The following is a 21929-nucleotide window of genomic DNA, read 5'->3' as shown; positions in this document are numbered from 1 at the left end:
TTGGGGGAGTGGTTTTCTGTGTAAATACGGTCAAGTCACCAGTCTACAGAGCAAATACCGTTTTAGTGTTCCTGAAATAAACTTAAGTTGAAAACATTTAAACTCGCATCTGAATCTCTAAATAGTCTGTATTCTTCCTAACAGAGTCAAATCTTCTTTATAAATACTACTGCTTGAGCAACCTCCCATCTAAATCAAACATAGAGGGTAAAACTTGAATGCAAAAACCCTGTGGTTTTGGGAGCGGCAATTACATATTTCATTGCTATGAAAACTTACAGGAGAAAAAGTCTTTAAAGTTTTAACATTTAATGAGGTTGCATGTGGTATTTGAAGAACCTTACTGCAATCTTCTGAGTAAGTTAAGCTTCTGAAATAGAAGGTATTCCTCCTTAAATATTTAACTTCTAATATCTACTTTGGAGTAACAGTGTGGGTACTTTTTCAGCCTTTTGTGATAGCAGACTGGGAGTAAATGTATACTGAATAGGTGTCCAATGCTATCCATATCTAAAATGTCAATTGTTGCTGATGTTGGAGAGCTGAAATAGGCTGTTGTTTCACTTTGGCAAAGAGAACTAACTCTGGCTGGGTTGATTTCTCAATACTTGTGTTAGTAGATTCAGGGTTTTCTTGTTTTTCAGAAGTAGTTTTGAGTGATCTGTCATGGCCAATCTGAAGTAAGAATCTTCCTCGCTTATGCTACCTGTTGCTAGTTTATATCTTGGAAGGCTTTCCACCCCTCCTCCTGATAAGACTTGTTGCTGCAGAAGTAGCCATGTTAAAAAGTACAAAAAGGAAATAAAGTTGTTAAGAGCTATGTTCTCATATACACAAGCTTTTTCAGACACTGGTAAGTGGCTTGCTCAGATTGGATTTTTACTGAAATATATCTTTCCATACTTGTAGAGATAAAAAATAGGGTTCTAATACCAATGGTGAGTCCTTGGATGTGGTCTACCTGCCAGCACAGGTGTCACACTCAAGCTTGTCAGCACTGATAAGCTGTTGATTAAAATAATGGAATAGTTACGGATGCAGGTTGTAGAGCAACATGATCCCACTGAATCAGGATGGTCTTTCCTTGTAACTAGTCTCCAGAAAGCAATTAGAGGCCACTAATAGTATGCAGTCTAGCACAAAGCAGCAAGCGCTACTTCTGCAAAGCATAGTTGCTCAGCAAAAGAAAGCTTGTGAAGGCAGTGGTTACGTGGCCTTTCTTCTCAGGCTTTTGCTTGTCCAAATTACTTTAATCATTTAGGGTTAACTTACTTTTCAGCCTCAGCTAACAAGACTGCAGTTAGTACTGATTCTTTTTTAAAAGTATTAATGCCCTCAATCTTTTGAATTAAATGTTTCTAGCTATAAGTAGCTGCTGCTAGTGAAACTCTACAGTTCAGCCACTGATGTAATTTTCCTACTTAGCTGCCTTTTTCAAAAGATACTTTTTATTTGTGTATGTTGTTTGGAGGGTATTATTACAGGTAGCTAATTTCCAGGTGGCCAGGGAGTTAGCTGACCAATCAACACTGTGTAATGCACACTTAACCTGTGAATTAATTGCAAGACCGTATTGTTTGCAGGAGGTTTGTACCTTCAAGGATATGCTTTTCTCTGCAGTGCTTCTGTGTAGTCTGTCACCCCATTAGTTACACCAGTACAGCTGTAAACAGAACCACTGAAATGAGCTATGTTGTGTGACGTCCAGAACTCTGAAAGAACAAAATACATGTCTTTTTGGAGAGTTTAATTATTCTGGATCAATGAAAGATCTTTTATTAGTGTGGGAGTGATCTCCTCCTTGCAAGCAGCACAACGGGGGACAAACTGCTATGAGCGTAGAACAAGTATTTGGCTGGGGGAACTAGTTGCTTATTAAACAGACTGACAGGAAACATGTTAAGCTACATTTTGATTCTGCCTCCTAAAACAGTATTTCAGATTTGTTTCTATTCCTGATGTATATAGAAGGATATTTGGGAAAAACAGCCTCTCAAGTGGTGTGCTTTGTAGTGTGGAAACACCTAGAATTAGAGCTGAAATTGAGCTTTATGAAAGCATTCTGTTAAAGTCATCTAGCACTTCCTTTGCTGCTCTTGACACATGTTAATGCAGTCTAATGTAACAGGTCTCTGTCCTTCCCCAAAATAATGAAATTAGCAGATTTCCTGCTTTTCTAAAAGCCTGCAAACAAGATAAATTTCACTTCCAAAAACTTAAGCATCACTTGGGTGGGTTTTTGGATTTTGTGTGTGTGTGCATTTGGAATGTATCGGCTTCTGGGTGAATTTACTATAACTGAACCTACTATTAATCTGCTGAAATTGGAATCTTAACGAACGTATTTTGGATATGCAGACAGTACATATACCAAATGATATCTAACTTTATGCAGCAATAAAGCACCCCATGTTCTTTCTAAATTCTTACTTGGCTTGTCTTACCATGTCACCTAAAATGGTATTTTCAGTGGGTAGTTCTTATACTATCTTTAGGGAAGAGTTCATGGGATTTCAGGTTTTCCTGTATCTGATTATATGCACATGTTTGCAGTATAAACTATGTGATGCTGCTGCCTGCTTTATTCTAGTTGTCCATTTTTGGTTGGCACAGCAACTTGTCCATTTTTAAACAACTGTTTTGGAGTCCTTTAATAGCAATGTACCGAAGATGAAAGAGCACTGCATGGTGGTTGCTTAGTCCATCTGGAAATAGGAGACTTGGTTTGAGCTTGTTTGTAAATCCCATGTTCTCATTCATAGAATGTATTTACTGGACAAACAGTAAGGCTACGCTCTTACCTATTCTACTACCTGTTTTCTGCAACTCTGACAATTAGACGTACTAGGTAGCAAGATCTTCTATGATGGAAAGTTACAAGCAGTTGGTGTCTCAAAATAGCTCCCAATTCTTAAGTAAAAGTAACTTCCTTGCTGCATGTAACTTGAAAAACCGGTGGGTGGAGGAAAAGCTAGTCCTTGTCTTATAGGCATATGCAACTGAAGGAAGAAAATGAGGGGGAGAGAAGAGTCTCCGTACTGTATTTTTGGTGCTGTTACAGTCTCAAGATTGTCATGACAACTAATACTATTTTTCTGTTCAGAATCTTGAAACTGTGTAATTTATTTTAAGGTCATGATTATCTTCCAGCTGATAAATGCTTAAGATGCGTTGTTGAATTCACTGTTTTGTGTTCCCTTCTATGGTTGCAGTTTTGTCTTAAGGAAGAGACTTGCAAAGCAGCGTATGTAGTTACTCCGGATCTCCTTCCTTAAGGATGACTGGGACTATATAGCCAGATAGCATCTCAAGTGGTATTGCGTCCGTATGGACAGTCACACTTCCAGCACGTGGGGCTTTTAACCTCAGGCCATCAAACTGTTTTTGGTGATGGGAAGGAAACAACAAATGACCTGATGCTTGGCATACTTCAGATCTGCGTGAGACAAACTCTGAAATGTTTCCTTTCTGGGAGTCAGCACCAAATACAGATTAGGAGCATTTCTTTTGGAGATACCCTTACGTGTATCAGCCACACAGGAAATTTTACATATGGGTTACTTCTATGAGCTTCTAACAGCTTAATCTTACCATAATTTGATCAGCAGTCTAGTCAGTTGTCATGAAGATATTATCCAAACTGGTAATGTTTATGGCCACGTAAAGATAGTACAAACAGTGGTAGTACAAATTGATGCAATAGCCTAAGCGTGATTTTTGCACTCTGCAAGTCCAGCTGCATATTCTAAGATCTGTCCTGGTGCAGTCATAGAGATGTGTGTAAGTTAACTAGACACGGGAGCCTATTTTTTTTTAATTTGTCATCTGCAGTTCACCATAGTCCCCTTCTTAATTCTCTTTAACAAGGTTTCTGTATCTGGACTTGCTGACAAAATAACAGGGAATGTGACACATCCAGTCCTATTAAATATCACAGTAGTGATTCATCAGGTGCTGAGTAACAGCCAGTGGATGTATGAGACTTAAAGGGAGAGGAAGCATCTTACTGTACATCCTACTTTTGTGTTATTGTTGGATCTATGTATTTCTAAAATACTCCTTGGTGGAGTGATGACTTTAAGCTAAGAGATTAGTTGGTCTATACAACTCACTTTCTGGTCTTCTGTTAAAGCCTGTGCTTTGGGTCTTAAGCAACAGCACGTGCCATTAAAACTCTGAACGTAAAATGTTTCAGCATGGCAAGAACTGCAGTTACGCATTCCAAGTGGGTATTTGACTTTCTGCTCTATTATGTATTCCCATAAATGGCCAGAGTCTGGACTAAGTTACTTGTGGAGCCTGAAGCAAGAAGTGCTGCTTGGTATGGGCTAATTACGCTTTTTCTGATATCTTCAGAACTGAAACTTCCCAGTGCTTTGGGCAGAAACAATACAAATGAGACTGTTAAGAATCACCTCTTGCTCAAATCTCCAATTCAGAAACTTTTACCCTGCCCATTTGTTAGCCTTGCAATGCATTTTCACATGTCAATGTTACACTGAAGTTATAATTGACCATTTTCAAGCCAATTATAAAAGCTACTTTTCATTTTAGGGAAGGGGATCCAAGCCCTACTTTTGTAGGAAAGCATGCTGCCTCTGCTGCTGAAGGCTGGTTCAGGGAGCCTTCAGAGGTCACTGTCACAGACCGCTGCTCTCGTATTGGGCTGGTGTGTGTTGCAAGCAGCTCTGAATCAGGTCAGCCAACTGGGCTGCCCTAGTCCCTTGGCACGTTGTGAGACTCGCTGCTCTCAGAGCGAGCTTACGCAAAAGTAGTAAGATTTAAGCGGGAGCACGTGCTATCCTTGGTCTCAAGGAACAGCTCTTCCGGAGCTTCAACTCCGCAGACCCTGAGCGTACATACTTTCTCCAGACATGCCCCACAGCTGAAGCTACAGGAGACTGGCTGGTGGAAGCTTTCAAGTCTTTGTTTTAGCTACCTGATCAGTTGTTCTCTGGGCTTAAACCAAACTCTTCCCTCTAGATATTATTTAAGTCTGGAGGGTAAGGGAATATCTACCATACAGCTAGATTTTTTTTTCCTAGTCCTGTACTTAAATCAGAGCCTCTGCTAAAAGTAAGCTTGCTTTTTTTTTGGTTGAGATTTAATATTCTTTTCTCTTGTTCTGTAACAGATCTAGTCTTCACTTAAATAATCATCTCAGATCCAGCTTGAGCCCTTCTGGAGCTTAGCTTTCACCAAGTGATTTGCCTCAGACAGCTCTATGTACTTAGAAAAAAACCCCATGGTCTTCAACATTTAATCAAAGTTTAATGATGCCATGCTGTCCCACTGCATTTTTAAGTCTTTATGTGATCAGTGTTGCCGTGAGTTGCCACTTCCTTCTTTTTGGACGACTTCTTCCCCTGCTCAGCTTCCACAGCAGGGGAAGTTTGACACAGCAACAAGTAAATACTCTTTCTCAGTAGCAAAATTCATTAAAGTTGGCATTTGGCCTATCACGTGTGGACTAAATTAGTGAAACTTTACGATGGCTACTGCACAACTGTATAATTAAGCATTTTTAGGTAACTAGCTTCAAATTAGTAAGTTACTTGTTAAGTGCTATATGGTTGTCTCATTGGTTATCCCAGTTGGAACTGCAACAAGGTTAAGGCTACAAAAATAGCTGTAATGGGGGAGTCTGCAGTAGTTTTTCTGCTGAAATGAGAGTCGTCCTGGATTAGAAATGTATTCTAATGTTCCCTGGGCCTTATTGTTAAAAAGGTAGCAAAGCTTAATTTCAGATTGAATAGAAGCCTGCTAGCTTTCTGTTTCTAAAGTTAAGGGAAATTTTAATACTAGAATAGCTTATTCAGTATCTTCTTGCTTTTTTCATCCTTGACCCCCCTCTCCTGAATAAATGCAAATATTTTTTCCCCACCTTCTAATGCTCACTTTTTTGTCTCTTTCCCCATCTGCAGTCAATGGAAAGGGAAGTGATACATTTTTTCCTTACCACAGATAAAGATCAATTTTTGTAAATAGTGAGCCTATACTCTCATAACTTAGTGATTTAATTTGGAAAAGAACCTGACAGTAATAATCACCTTGGTATTGTTTAACTAAATGTTGCCATGACAAGCAAGACTGCTGTGCAGCACTTTGTATGTACTACTAGACACTGCAAAATGCACATACTCTTGAATTGCTTCTCATTGGACTTCACTATACACCTTTCCACAACAAGCAAAACATCAGAGCATGGTTCTTCAAAGGAACTTTTTAGATAGCTACTTATTAAAGAACATGGCAACTTGGAAATTCTGAATAAGCAAGTAGGTGGCTCTGTTCCTACCTGTATCTTCTCACATATTGTAGAACATCTTCCTTCCGCTTTGTCTTGTAAATATGCACAACTGATCTTGCTCTTCTTCCTTAACCCTGAAACCTGACTTGTGTAACTGTTGTTATGCTTCCTGTCCCCAATTCTGAATGGCTGTCACTGAAGGGCTTGGATGGACGTGTGTCACCACACAAGGATGGCTTTTAACTTCCATTTAGTGGTTTTTCAGCAACACTTTAGGTATAGGATAAAGACAAAGTGAAGAGAATCAAGTATTCCGCTGTCATATACAGTGAGTGGAAGATCAGCCCTCAGCTAGTGCTTTAGAGTGCTGATTAGAGTTTCCTGACTGGCACTCGCTAATGAATCAAACAGCTGGATCAGCAGTAAACTTCAGTAGTAAATTCAGTTTGGAGAAATGCAACAAAGTTCAGTCAGAACTAAAGGCTGACTCAGTGTAACAGCTATACTGTTGCCTGGGAGGAGACACTGGAGGAGGCTGGCTGTCACGGCCATGATTAATGTTGGCTCAGGCAGGCCCGATCAAGAGTTCTAGCAGCCTCTGAAACCTATGTCCCACTGGAGGGGCAAGAGTTCAGGTGGTTTAAGCCTGAGACAGTCACTAAGTATCAAGACAGACCCGTCTATCTCTATTGACTGTTCCTTGTCACAAAAAGGAAGTAGAACCTGTGTCTTGTAATCCCATTAGAAGAGAAACTATAGGCAGACAGGTGTTTTTTCAAAGGGAAAAAAACTGTATAAAAAATAAACCTGTAACAGAAAGCTTTTGTTTTAAGGGCTGGTGATCATTAGTGTGTAGTACTAAAGCTGAGGAATTTGACTCATTAGAAAAGTATGCATTTTAGATTAAGATGACCATTAGAATTTTAACTGCATATACAAACAAGACTTCAATTTTAACTGAGTCTTAAGGTGGTGAACAGAACAGTTTGTTATCTTGTCTTTCAAGACTTTGAAGTAACTAGAATAGACAGTCTTTTTTCCTAAGAAGTTGGGAAAGAAAGCAGGAAGGTGTGTTTTCAACTTTTGGGAAGGTCAACAATTGATAAAGCTGATTCAGAAGTGATTTAAGAAACTACAGCTGAATGAAGCTGTTTAAAAATAGTTTGGCTCTCCAAGCATTAATTCCAGTTACATTGCTTAATAGATCTCACAGCTTTAGAACTTAACACAAGCACTATTTTAAGTTGAATTAGTTTTTAACTTCTCCTACTCTTCAAATAAGCCTCGGCTTAATACTTCAGATTAAAATTCCTTTTCCTGAACTCTTTCTTGTAATGTAGGCTGTTTGGAGTTGTCAGCTGTGCACATCAGCTTAACCTGTAACCAGCTGTTTTGCAGTTAGGTGTGTTCTCATCTCTTCTGCCAAGAGCAATCAGACTGTGGCTATGAATGAACTGCAAAGCGTGATACTGGTTAATCAAGGAATAACTGAGTACTAGTTTTTAATATTAAACTATGCAGTATAAACAAGAGACTTGTCAAATTTCTAAGCAGATTGTTTTTCTGTACCTAGCCTGGCTCAAATAGAGTGCTGTACTAAGAGGAAGCAACACCAGCCTGATAATACCTTTCCTTCTTAATGCCTGTTCTGATACAGAGTACAGTTGCTTCTTGATGATGCTGGCCTATACTCTTTTGAAATAAAAGCTAACAGACAGTAAAATGGAAAATTTATTAGTGCAAGTTGGTCACTCAGTTTCATCCAACAAGTACATAACAGCATCCCATGCTTAATACATTATAAACAAACTGTTGTAAGTTAAGGAAAGTTGAACTTGTCTTGAAGTAACAATGTGTTACATATTGTCATCATCTGATTCATCTTCCTCTTTCAAAGATTCCTGTTTTTAAAAAAAGTTTGATTAAAAAATAGTTTAACAGTTATTTTGTAATTCAGCTTATAACAAGCAAAATGAGTTGCTTATCAAAGCCTTGTATTCAGCAGGCTAGTTCGTATCTTTAGGAGGTAATACTGAGCCCCATCAGTACTTTAAAAGCTGTTAAGTGCTGGAAGTCTAACTTTCTCCAGCTGGTTATCTTTAAAAATTGTTCTAGGCAATATGACTTACTACCTCTCCTGCTCACTTACGCCATTGCTGAAGAGTTAATACATCTACTTTTGAAGGAGAAACACGCCACCTGTGCAAGCCTGCTGAATTACACTGGTTTTGAAAGTAAGAACTATCCCTGGATTACACTCTGAACGTCACTATTATCCCTTGCTGAAGTGGTGTGTGTTGTGACTATACATTTTCCAGCCATCACAGCAGTAGAAACCTAACCTTCAGTGAGTTCCTTCTACTCTAGAAGTCAAGTGAAGCACTGAGACAACACCAAAGTAGGACCTTACCTTGGCGTATTTTTCTGCTTCTTCCCTGATGTCTTTGGGAACAATTTCATGTTTTCCATTGGTTACTGCCAATAAAAAGAGTACATCTTAAGTAGAATTCACACAAAGACCTTGACGTACAGAGTGCATTTAAGAAGCAGTGTTTTACTTTAGTTACAGAAAGTTATAAATTTTCTATAGTGTTTATAGAAATTACAGAAATGCATTACTTTCTCCAACCCAGCTGAGTTCCAGCTCAAAAGCTTTATCCTTTACTTCATCGTGAACTATGTAGATTCTGGAAGGAACAGAAAAAGTACAGATTAGAACAGATTGATTAATAGGCTAAATACACTTTCTTCCTTTCACAGATTTCTTCTGTTGAAGTATTCCTCTTACAGTTAATAGAAGCTCTCCCCACGCTTTCTCCCCTGCCCACACACACACAAAAAAAACCCATCAGAGAATTTTCCAGCCTTAATTGCTAGTATAACTATACATTAAATTATTACAGCTAAGATGCAGGTTGAGATGTTCGAGTTATCTTAATTAGAACAAACATTAAGATTCAAGTACTGCAGAACCAAGGCTACGTCATCATTGCCTGCTCCTGCTAGATGAGTTATAATACAGTTAGGAGTGTCCTGTATTTCTCCTATAAATCTTATTTCAATTTACACTTAAGACTAAATCCCAACACCATAGTATCTTGTGTCTAATTAGAAGCCCGTGCATAGATCTCTATACAGACTGCCATACTTAATGGCAAACACAATGGTAATCAGAATTTAACCTACAAGTGGTATTGCAGCATACGCCGTACCATCCAGATTAGTAAAATCACTCCTTAGTCTGTGGGATAAAAATGTTACGCTGTAATAGCAATACTGATTTGATTGCATCAGAGTATTCAGTCCTCAGTGGCAGAACATGTAAACAAACTATAACAACCCTGAGTTGAGACATACACTCAAAACAATAGTAGAACTTACAATAACCTGTGGCTTCACTTGTTGAGAAGGTTATATTCCTTAGTTCGTTTCAGAAACCATTAATAAGTGAAAAGCTGAAAAACACCAGCTATTTCTAGCCAACATAGAAAGCTTGGAGATAGTGGAGGAAGGAAGGATACCTTCAGCACCACATTAAGTACTTCCAATTAAAGTTTAATAAAAGTATTGTGAAACAAACATAAAGAACAAAGTTAACATTGGTGTCCAGAGAAGTATCACTATATGCTTATGTTCTTCTGACACCCTTCTGTCACTTAGACTGGACTTACTGATCATTGATTAAGATGATCTATAGGCCTTTCCTATGTGTTACAAGCTGGTTACAAGCCTTTTGCAACAAAGTGTACCATTACAAGCTCTTGGAGAAATCATAACTCTGGAATCTGGCTAGTATTTTAGGGTTAAAAAAAATGATTAATATCTTTACTATCTTGCTAAATGCTACTAAGGAGCTGAATTTGAGGTGAAAAACAGAACTGTATCTAGACCTGCTGTTAAGTTTTGAGCTGAGGCAGAATTAAAGAACAGAAAGCTTTTCATTATTTGAAAATCTGTGCCTTATTTGTGCCATTTTAGAACTGCTTTGAGGTCCTTGCTAGGTTTTAAGAACAGAGATCCCACAAATGCTTTTCTCTAGCTGCTGCTGTGACAGCCTCAGACACAAACTCTGAAATAAGCTCACATGCTGCAACACCAATGGTAGAAGCATATTTATTACTTCTTTATAACCTTCTAAGCAATCGCCGTAAAATGCTGGAGATTACAGTTTTCAGCTGCAGATTATTAAATTTGTGACAGAACATGTCCCTAAAGCGTTAAAATGAAGTGTTGTAGATACCTGAAAGGATACTTGTATTTGTTTGAAGAGATACTAATTCACAAAGTATGTTCAAGACAGTTTACTACTGGCCAATGCATGCTCTACCTAGCAGAAAGTCTTCTCTCTGCCTGGTATCTTTCTTCCCCTCACTAGTACATGACTTACTGAATGGTACCTTTTTTCCCTGTAAATACACTCTCCTCACATGGAGTTTGTGACTACAGGTGATGCTATCGCTGATGTGGTGTTCTAAATGGGATCACTAAATAGCAAATTAAATATTTCTAGTCTTTTCATGTGGTATCAAGCTTTATCACTTAAATGAGACCAGTTAGACCCTGTATACATCTTTAAACAAGGAATTACACTTTGCTTCTTTCCTAAGCTCTTGAGTCTTTTTTTAGCCAAATAGGAAGGCTGGGTCAAAGACCTCAGCTTCATTTCTGGACTGCTACTTAATGTCTGAAGCATCAGTTCGTTGTTCAATCTGCGTAAGAAAGTGTACAGCTCTTTCTTCAGAATTGGAACACCAAGGAATTTCCCCCATCTGTCACCTGGTTTATATATTTTAAAACCATTGACCATATTCAGACAGCTTAACCTTTAATCCATTGCTGCTACAAGTTGCACCTATAAGAAGTACCAGATGAGATCAAAAGGTGCATTTTTCACATCCTTCGGCATTTTTCAGTACTGAGCAGCATATCCCATCTCACAAGAGACAAAATATGAATAGCAGAAGATACTGGAGTCAGCATGAGCACTCATCTAGTAGAAATGAAACCTGGTACCCAATTTAAAAGGAATAGCTTCAGTTTGAAACCACAGCAAGCTCACCAGTATGGATTTTTGTCGAGTTGGAAAAACAGGTTGGAGACTTACATTTTCGCAACCTCTTTAACAACATCACGGCAGGTCATTTCCTTCATCTGTAGACAAAATTATACACAGATTAAAAGAATATACTGTTTTCCATTTCTATAAGGCCAGAACATGAGGGGCTGCGCACATGCCTAATGAGCTTTCTGTTCAGCAGTGATAAAAGTGACAAAAAGTTAAGACTAGAACCAAATTTATTCTCTACGATAAGTCTTCCAGCCTGCTAAATGCAAGTCATTCTTCCAGTGAAGAATTTCACAACTGAAAGATTCCATGAAAAAACTGTTACGTGGAAATTTCCCCAGTTTAATGTACTCATCAGCAGGAAGCTTAGAAGCCGAACAGAAAACCTTAGGTCATAGAAGCTTGACTTGTTCTTAAACGCTTTATGATCAACTGACATAAAGTAACCACATGTACAATCTGGGGGAGGCACCATATTTCCACATGTAATATTCATATTCTTTCTGGGTAGTGTAGTAATACTTTCGGTCTTACCGACATTTTATGCAAGCAATTTTGACTTTTAAGTAATGCCCTAAGAGGAGAGTATTGTTCCAGTGTTAACAACCAACTACATGCCTGAGCAAGGTATCAGCACCTCGTTTTATATTTTCTCTCTGTTATATCACAGTCTCTGACAGTTTCACAGTTAATCAAAACAAAGTCTCTTGCCAATTTCCATGACATAATAAACTGATGTTTTGTAGGTCAAATCTCTTGCCAGTCAACTCTTCTGGACTATGAAGTAGTAATATATTCTACTATATTTCATTAATTCAGGGTTAAAACAAGATAAGCCTCATTTCCTGTCTCAAGGTTTCATTTGCACAAACCAGATAGACATGAGCCGTTGATACTGCACTCGCAAGAATGCACCTGTCGTTACTGATTGAAGCCAACGGGCCATTAGTCACAAAATACAGGCCAATACATTACACATTTTACTGACACTTCCCCTAGCATAAAATGATTTTCAAGTTCAAAGTAAATTATCGTTTCTTATTTTTCCCCATTATTTACACTGAGCTCAGAGTGCAAACCATTAATTACATATAGTTTAAAAAAAATTACATATAGTTGTCAAAACCATAGTAGGGAAGCTAGTTTTGAGACACCGGTGAAGGAACTAAGACGACAACAGTCCTTTGTTCATGTTGAACGTCACAGCACTTTCTGGGGTGAAGCACACACCCACGCAAGCAGTGGGCCAGAGGAGAAATGCCCGTGCCTGGTTAGACAGACAGGCCATCACAGTCCCCTCCCAGGAAGTTTCCTAAACAGACAGAGACCCATTGCCCCAGCCCTTACGTTTGTGACACTCGACCCGTAACACACACAGCACTGGCTGCTGGGTACAAATGTAACTTGTGTCACACAAGCATTTAAATTACTATGTGTATTTATGCATATAAAGTTAGTAGTGAAATAGGAAAACCCAAAGGTCTGCTACTATCACGCATATTTACAAGAGAGAAAACTGAAGTACATTTATTTTTTGCCATTATCCTTTTCCCATCCCAGGTATATTAATTCCGCAGACAATAAGAGTAAACACCGTAACGGTTTATCACAAGAGCTAATGACGGTTATGTCCATATAATCAAAAAGTTGTGTGCAGCGTCGGAGCTACATGAGAAGCGCTGTAGAAGAGCTCACAAGATTCAAGTACTCTCCACACCACTACAAGTTTTCCTGTAGCTGAAGCTATCAGACATTTGCATAAGATGTAACAGACTGACAAATGCAGTGTTTTCTGCTTGCGCCCTCAGCTACATATGAGGGTCTCGCATGCTGTGTCCCCCAGACACAGTATCTGCTCTGCAGTACCTGTAAGGCGGGTTTAAAGTTTTGACTACCCGCTTGCCTCTTACTTTCCACCTGTAGTCATCTCTTCCACAGGAACGCATCTTAGCTGACAGGCTACAGTAGGCGGTATCCCCCACAAAAGCTTTTGTACTCCTGTCTCTTTCCCATTTCAGTTTTGACAAATTCATCTTGTCAAAATTAACTGTGACCTGGAAACCTGCCCATTCTATGGTTAACAAAAAGCATCGGCATGCAAGACTGGACTTGCTTCACATCGCTGTGACAAGATCATATGCATTACTGAAGACATTCTGTAAATAAGCCATTAAATGAATAAATGCAGTTAGGCAATATGGCACCACTGTTCCCAGGTACTAAGTTTTACAGGCTCTACTGTAAAACTCAAGCAATACACACACTTATTAGCTGTACAAAAACTCAGTTAATAAAACACAAGTTTTTGAAAATCCCAACAGTGCACAGAAAATGAATTTTTGGGGGGGTAATTATATGTTACCCAACATTACCATTATCTTTCTGCCAATTTGCACACATGGAAACTGAAATTATGATTTCCCAGATGCCACGATTCCAGTATCAAGATCAGATGATCTTGTAGGCTTCTGACTTTTAATTTGGTATTTGAGCATCTGACCAGATTCAAGACTGAATGAAGCAAGTCTAAGAACATTGTAATTTTTCCTGTAATTTTTCAGTTACGATGCTAGAGCACCATAAACAGACTATTCTTAAGAATATAACCACCATAAGAACTCTGAACCTTTCCATGAACAGCTGTGATGTACTTCTGCAGCCCCAAACCATAAATAAGATGCAAGCAGAGTATAAAGTAAGAATTACCTGAGACAGGCCAGAAGCAGGATTTTGTCCCACATTAACTGTCTCCAATTCCAAGGGTGCCAGATATTAAAACACAAGAGAAGGACAGAAGTCCCTCAGGATCCTAACATAGTTCTAAATCAGCGTAAGGCACACTTCAGTACTCTTCTCTCCACAGACTAGTTTTACACAGCCAACTGTTTGCACGCTCATTCAGAAAGCTACAGAACAACTTCTCGGTGTACACTCGCAGAACCTCCTTGTAGCACTTGCCAAGTTACAGTATTGTGCAAGCAGGAGATGCCAAACAGAAACAGCTCTTTCTGGTGTCAATGGCGGTGTGCCATGCAGTTGTACTCTTCCTAGTGTTCACAGCACTAAAGTCCTTTTCATCAGACGTGTAAAGATGTTTTGAAAGGTATGTTACAGTCAGCAACAACAAGCTACTTGAACACATCTTTTGAAAAAAGGCAGTACCTCAACACTAGCCAGCTGGGAAACACTGTCTTACCTGGCAAGGATTTTATTTTTCTCCATTACATTTCCAGAGCCATAATATTCCAGCGGTCATTCAGTATTCTGCAGTTCCACTCATTGTCCTTAACAAGACCAGCTTTTTTCAACTTTTTAAACAAAAGGATCATCTAAAACCTTCGGAAAAAAATAGATACAGCACCCTGTACAATGCTGCCCTAAGGTTTTCATTCACAACTAAAAACTTAGTTACACTTTTATATTCACTCCATTACTTTGCTCACTGGCATGCATGGGAGTGTATGTTTATGCCTCCTGTTTTAAACATGTACACTCCCTACAGACAGGGGCAAGACTTGAGAAATACTGCTAGCCGAGAGGCTAAAACATCTCCTAGAACATACAAGGGAATATTCCATCTGCTTCTCTTGTATTTTATATGTTTTAGGCATCCAAAAAGGTAACATTATAAGCTAGGAATATTTGTTTGAAACAGCACAACAAAACTGTAACATCATACCTGAAGTTTTTCTATCTCTGTTTTTGCAGCCTGCCTGGCTTTACCAATGGCACACCCCCAATAACCCTAAAAAAAAAAAAGAAACAAAATATGCACATTTAATTAAATACTAAGCCCTCTACAGTTCTTACTGTCACTTAGCATATGACAACCCCCACCCTACTCACATATCAAGGGGTTAATATACAGTAACCCTTGGTATTGTTTTCTCTCAGGGCACATTCCCAAGTTGTTGAATAGAACCCAATTACTAGATGAAGTACTACCACTGTTGATAGAAAACAGAAGAGCTCAGTAGTTCCTGGACAGAAACATACCTACTCAATTTGTTGTAATACATCATTTTTTTATTGTTATTACAGTAAATGGAAGAGCAAACTAGAATTAGAGAAGTTCCACAGGATCAAAAAAACCCAAACCCACCTACCATGAAAATATATTGAAGTGTAAGCACATAAAAATTAAGCGCTTCTATTTCCCTCAACAGCTATGGTATTGGATATATTGGAAGAAAATTTAAAAAATCAGAACAGTATGAGTGTGTATCATCCTGTGTGTAATACACAGCTGAAGAGAGCATTAACAAGAATGAACAAAAGTATCTGTTTTGATTTGACCTGCTGTGAGCAGCCAGCGTCAGAGTAGCAGCCCTCTCTTACCTGAAGCTCTCTCTTACCTGAAGTATTTTGTGAATGGGGGATCACTACAAGACTTGCCCTCTTTGGGCAGTGCATGGGACTTTTCACTGGATATAGCCAGGTGGAATGAACTCCCAAATTTCTGAGACAAGCTTTAGAACTAGTTTCTCAGAGACTGTACATCTAAGAAATACACAATGTGTGCTTAACAAGCACATGCAAATGAGCAAAACCCAGCTCTGTTCATTTTAAGCAGTGATTCACCGGAGATCTTCCCAGGCGAAAAAAGAAAAAATTAACAGCTCTTTTGGAATAGCACTTACTATTTTCTTAACTAGGAACTTTTAAAAGGAGAACTTACGCCAAGATGGAAATATTTTTGACACACTCACGTATGAAACTCCTGATGGATCAATCATGTATAGTTGTGCACCATCATCATCATCATAGGACCCCAACATGAAACTGGAGGGGAAAAGTGAAATAAGAAACATTTCTTCTACCAACCCACACAGAATTACAGAGACTACACCAACTGAGGTTTCCTACATTCTTCTTGGAGCAAAACTCCTACCATCCTGCTACATTCTATTAAGCAATTTGTCTCAACAATTTAGTGTTACCATGACAGCCAAGTACCTGCAAGTTGCCAGAAACATTTTACTTATCTGTAACTAGGCAGCAGATCTCATTTTATTAGTCCCTTTGTACTAGAACTGCATAATAGTTGTAACCTACTCTTTAGGTATCAGGGCAAACAGGATGATTGCAGAGAAAAGTTCTGCTTTCATCACTGTCACAGACTTAATAGCATCAACTCTTCAACTTTAAAATTCAGGGACAAACTGGCAATCTATGTAGAAGCTTGGCATACTGTTACGCAAATCTGAATTCTTCACCTAAGGTTTTACACACACACAAAAAGAAAAGGGGGAGGGAATTTGTTTACAAGATGAATTGTAGGTTACTAATTCCAAGTTTAAAAAAAGACCTTAGACAAACTAAATAGTTCCAGCAATTGTGAAACAAAAGATCTTCACAAACAGTGTATGTCTGAAAGACTTACCTGCAACCAAAAGGTCTGACAGCACTGTATAGTGTGTATGCATGCACATACATAGCCACTCTGTCGGCAAGATGCTAAGTGGAAAAAGAAAAAAAAAGAAAAACTTTATTTACAGAAATAAGTAAATCTCAGGTAATAAAATTTAATTCTGTGTGTCATACAATCATTTAGGTTGGAAAAGAGCTTTAAGGCCATCAAGTCCAACTGTTAATCAAGCACTGCCAAGTCCACCACTAAACCATGTCCCCGAGCACCACGTCCTTTAAATCCCTCCCAGGATGGTGACTCAACCACTTCCCTGGGCAGCCTGTTCCAGTGCTTGACAACCCTTTCGGTGAAGAAATTTCTCCTAATAGCCAGTCTAAACCCCCTCTGGCGCAACTTGAGGCCATTTCCTCTCGTCCTATCACTGGTTACTTGGGAGAAGAGACCAACCCCCACCTCGCTACAACCTCCTTTCAGGCAGTTGTAGAGCGCAATGAGGTCTCCCCTCAGCCTCCTCTTCTCCAGGCTAAACAACCCCAGTTCCCTCAGCCGCTCCTCACAAGACTTGTGCTCCAGGCCCTTCACCAGCTTCGTTGCCCTCCTCTGGACACGCTCCAGCACCTCCATGTCCTTCTTGTAGTGAGGGGCCCAAAACTGAACACAGGATTCGAGGTGCGGCCTCACCAGTGCCCAGTACAGGGGCACCATCACCTCCCTGCTCCTGCTGGCCACACTAGTTCTGATACAGGCCAGGATGCCGTTGGCCTTCTTGGCCACCTGAGCACACTGCCGGCTCATGTTCAGCCGGCTGTCAACCAGCACCCCCAGGTCCTTTTCCTCTGGGCAGCTTTCCAGCCACTCTTCCCCAAGCCTGTAGCGTTGCCTGGGGTTGTTGTGGCCCAAGTGCAGGACCCGGCACTTGGCCTTGTTGAACCTCATACAGTTGGCCTCGGCCCATCGATCCAGCCTGTCCAGGTCCCTCTGCAGAGCCTTCCTACCCTCCAGCAGATCAACACTCCTGCCCAGCTTGGTGTCATCTGCAAAGTTACTGAGGGAGCACTCGATCCCCTCGTCCAGATCATTGATAAAGATATTGAACAGGACCGGCCCCAGCACTGAGCCCTGGGGAACACCGCTCGTGACCGGCCGCCAACTGGATTTAATTCCGTTGACCACAACTCTCTGGGCTCGGCCGTCCAGCCAGTTTTTTACCCAGCGAAGAGTACGCCCGTTTAAGCCATGAGCAGCCAGTTTCTCCAGGAGAATGCTGTGGGAGACAGTGTCAAAGGCTTTACTGAAGTCAGGCAGACCACATCCACAGCCTTTCCCTCATCCACTAAGCGGGTCACCTTGTCACAGAAGGAGATCAGGTTGGTCAAGCAGGACCTGCCTTTCATAAATCCATGCTGACTGCGCCTGATCCCCTGGCTGTCCTGTCAAGACTAAAAAAGCCAGAAACCTTGAGTGAACTGCACCAATTTCTTACCTTCAGTGGAATATCGTAGCCATAGTTAGATCTAAAGTTAGAAGCCTCTTCTCTAGCTATGTCCGCCAAAGAACGAGCATCTGCCAGAAGTCCCGCTACTGCCTGAAATGAGAATTGTCATCAGCTAGGCCAAACACACCTTGCAATAACTTATTAATAAAATCAACGTACAAAAGTCTAATTATGTGACTTAACTGTGATCTTTACTGAATTCTATGTATGTCTACAAGTGAATTCAATCAAGGTATTCATCCGCTAGCAAGCTCAAAACAGTACAGAATTTTTCTCTAGGAAAAGTCAATAACCAAAATTATCTTCATGTTAAATAGTGTCTTATGGTTTGCCACCACTACACTAACCCAAACAATACTTCACATTATAAATATTCTTATTATATATGAAGTATCGTTTATTATAATACTTCATCTAATACTTAAAAAAAGACAACCATAGCAATATACTATTTTTCTTCCTGTTTTGCATGACTACTTGGATTAGAAGCAAATCCAACTCTCTGCCCGATAATGATGATGTCACCAGCAGATAATTACAGGCATTTCTGTCGCACAGTAACAACTACTTGATATCATCCTGACATCACTATTACGAATTAGCCAGTAATCTATACGCCAGTCTTTACAGAACTCAGCTGACTCCCACACTGTTGAGAAGAGAATCTTCTGGGAGTTGGACTCGATGATCCTTATTGGTCCCTTCCAACTTGAGATATTCTATGATCTGGTACACCGCATGTTTTCCCCCCAACACACCTTACTTGTTAACTGCATAAAAAAGGACGACTTTAACACTTGTGCTTATATTTACATTCATGTTTGAACAACTGGAGTGCTAAAAGACATTTTTAAAAAATTTAAAACAGTCTCAAAATATGTACATGTCTTCTATTTTAAATTTGGACTTAACTTCTATGTGTGTGTGCAATCAAGAATAAATTACAGAAAACTGTAAAAAAAAAATCCACTGGCATTTCCAACCGTGTACACAAAAACATTAACATTACTTTCTCAATCTACTTATTATTGATTCTGTGATACATAGATTTCTACTTTTGAGGGGAGTCCCCTTCAAATTATGAAAAACTAAAGTAGACCTTACCATTCCAACATGTCGATCAACATTAAAGAGACGTTTATTGGAACCCTCTTCATAAAGCTTGGACAGAACTAGTTTTTCTACTCCAAAGACAACACCATCTTTGCATCTTATCCCAATTGCTGTACTGAAAGACAAGATAAATGTAAGTTTCTCACACAGAACCGTAGTGTAAAATACGTAACAGAGAATTAATAAAGTACAAGAAACAATGACATAATTTCCCCAGAAGTAAATTTGTTACAACTCCACTTTAGCATTGAAGACAAGGGGAAAAAAAAGCCAAAACTCACTAAACCTACAAACATTTTCTTAAATCAAGGCGGAGGGGGCTGCCAAAAGTCCCCACACAAATAGTTTAGAACAGACTATACACAGTGGTGGCATTGTCTGGAGTGACCGCATAGCCGCTGCCCCGTCACTGAGCTGAACAACACTAATATGAAACCCATGGATTGTTTAACCTCTCCTTTTGTAAATTCACTGTTGATCTAGGAGATGTGACAACTCTCTCTCTAACCCTCAAAAAGTGCATCATCAGGCATAAATTACCAACCATGGCATGAACCACTACGCAAAATACTTTCACTGATCCTTATTTGGCAACCTGTGGCTACGATCAGACACTTGGGTGACCCAGTCCGTGCCCTGCTGATCAATCATCTCGCTGCTGCATATACTCAAGGGAAGACAGATACTCGCAGAGAAGCTGATGTAGCTTTAGCAGAACTTGGATGTCCCCAGTTTCCTGAGGAATGCATTTGAAGTTACAAGTTTACGAGGCCCTGAGCAGGTCAGTCTTTCAGTGCCTGAATTCATGTCTGTAAAACAGAAATTTAGGTACTGCTACAGCAGCTCTACTACCATAACAGCTAAGCACCTTACATGTATTAATGAGACCTGCAATCAGATTTTTCCCCAAAGCATAAAATTTTTATGGCCCTTACACACGAGTAAGTTTACTGCCTTCCTTTGCATTCTCCACAACATGTCTGTTTCTAGCAAGCAAGTGATTCCTAGCAAGTGTGAAAAGTGATTTCTAGCAAGCAAAAGTGATTATGCTACTTTTACACTTAATTTGAAGCTTCCTAAAATGAACCTCGGGACACAGTTCCTCAGAACTAATTTTAACAATGTAATTTTATCTGCAGTGCCATCATGCTTGTCAAGTCCAATTACACTGCTTTAAAAAAGGCCAACCTTAGAGATGCAGATATTTGTATCTTACCTACTATTCTCCACAGCTTTCATAGCATATTCAACTTGAAATACTCTGCCATCTGGAGAAAACGTGGAAGCTGACAGGTCGTACTGAAGAAGAAAACACACTACTCAGAAAAAAACCCAATAATATCCCAGTATTTACAGAAGAAGTTTACGTATTTAAAAATGCAAGACTGTCACCCGCGTGATGGCTATGAAGCACCAGAAGGCGGCTGCCCCCTTACATAAGATGCACGAACAGCAGCAAGCACACACCAACAACTACAAGAAGTCACGGCATCAGTGCTGGATACACCCGCACTTCAAATCCCGTCGATCCAGACGTTGCACAGATCTGAAATCACCGTGCATTACGCAATACGTACAACCTACGGGAACTTTCTGTGTGCCTTTCAAATTTATTTTATAACTTTTGAGAAAACCAGACATTTAATAACAGGAATATATCTGAAATGCTCAGAAGGATATTACGCACGTCGGCAGGTTCACTCCCTACTGGCAGAGCACCACAAGGGTGCGGAGCTGTGGGTCGGGCCCAAAGGCAAGAGCGCGCAGGGGCTCCGCGAACTCCTGCCGAAGGGCCCCAACAGCAGCCCTGCTTCATTCGTGCTAAAGCAGTCCACGCCCGCCGCGGAAGGCGGTAGGAGGCCGCGGCTCAGCAGCCACCCTCGCAGGTGGCAGGCCCGAGGTAACAGCCGGCCCGAGGCCACCGAGGCGGCTGGGCCAGACCCCCGCCAGCCCGGGGAGCCCCGTGCGGGAGCTGTGCCGTAACCCCGCGGGCAAAACAAAGCGGCCCCTCCGTGGCAGTCTCGGCCGAACCGCGGTCACCCCCCGCTCCAGCAGCGGCAGACCCCTCCGGGCCGGCCTCACCCCCGCACCGCCCGAGACCGAGTCGGCCCCCGGCCCGGCCCCGCCGCCCCCAGGCGGCAGCCCCGCCCCCCGCCTTTGGTTCCTCGGCCTAATGGGCCGCAGTGACTCAGCAGCGGCCCCGGCCCGGGCCCCGCTGCGGCGAGGCGGCCGAGCTGACAGGCCGCCCGCGCCCCGCCATCCCCGCGGCGGCCGCGCTCGCCGGAGGGGGCGAGCGCAGGTGGCGGCTGCTCGCCCCGGGCCGCGCCCCCCCGCCCCCGGCACAAAGGGGACCCCCACGCCGGCGCCGGGCCGGGCGGGGCGGGCTGACCGCGCTGCCGCCAGGGCCCGCCGGGCCGCACTCACCCCGGTGCCGATGGAGCTCATGGCGGCGGCGCGCTCAGCCACAGCCGGACGGAGCCCCCCTCCCGCCCCGGCCTCGCTCAGCTCCCCACCGTCCAACAACACGCGCTCTCATTGGCCCCCGCACCGGCCAACCAGCGCCGGCCGAGAGCGGCGCGCAATCCCCAGCGCTTCCCGGGGCGGGGCCGCGCGGCGGGTCGCTGACATCAGCCCT

General features: G+C 41.3%; 1 protein-coding gene across 3 annotated transcripts; it reads right to left on the bottom strand.

Moving 5' to 3' along the window:
* Positions 1-7963: 7963 nt before the first annotated feature.
* On the bottom strand, positions 7964-21901 carry PSMA3 (proteasome 20S subunit alpha 3). 3 transcript variants are annotated; one of them, XM_075150824.1, is made up of 11 exons: positions 21719-21901; positions 20511-20593; positions 19286-19409; positions 18170-18271; positions 16699-16772; positions 16025-16097; positions 14995-15060; positions 11355-11401; positions 8870-8937; positions 8661-8725; positions 7964-8151 (listed from the first exon to the last, which is right to left on the bottom strand). In XM_075150824.1, the coding sequence occupies exons 1-11, from the start codon at positions 21737-21739 to the stop codon at positions 8107-8109; spliced, it is 768 nt and encodes a 255-aa protein (XP_075006925.1). In that variant the 5' UTR covers positions 21740-21901; the 3' UTR covers positions 7964-8106. The 3 variants fall into 3 exon arrangements, with proteins under 3 accessions (XP_075006925.1, XP_075006927.1, XP_075006926.1); XM_075150826.1 differs by lacking the exon at positions 21719-21901 and adding an exon at positions 20762-21237; XM_075150825.1 differs by lacking the exon at positions 21719-21901 and adding an exon at positions 19890-20103 and having other exon boundaries at positions 20511-20592.
* Between the last annotated feature and the right edge of the window lie 28 nt (positions 21902-21929).

Source organism: Calonectris borealis, chromosome 5, assembly GCF_964195595.1.
Source record: "Calonectris borealis chromosome 5, bCalBor7.hap1.2, whole genome shotgun sequence".
In the NCBI taxonomy this organism is placed as follows: domain Eukaryota; kingdom Metazoa; phylum Chordata; class Aves; order Procellariiformes; family Procellariidae; genus Calonectris; species Calonectris borealis.
Note: the sequence above shows the minus strand (reverse complement) of the source record. Positions and strands in the feature narration are given on the sequence as shown.

Coding starts and splice junctions, on each gene's coding strand:
- PSMA3 (XM_075150824.1), bottom strand. CDS start 21,739: ATGAGCTCCATCGGCACCGGG. Junction 18,272..19,285: donor TTGATCGACATGTTGGAATG/GTAAGGTCTACT, acceptor TTCTCATTTCAG/GCAGTAGCGGGACTTCTGGC. Junction 8,152..8,660: donor AAGCAGAAAAATACGCCAAG/GTAAGGTCCTAC, acceptor TTTTAAAAACAG/GAATCTTTGAAAGAGGAAGA.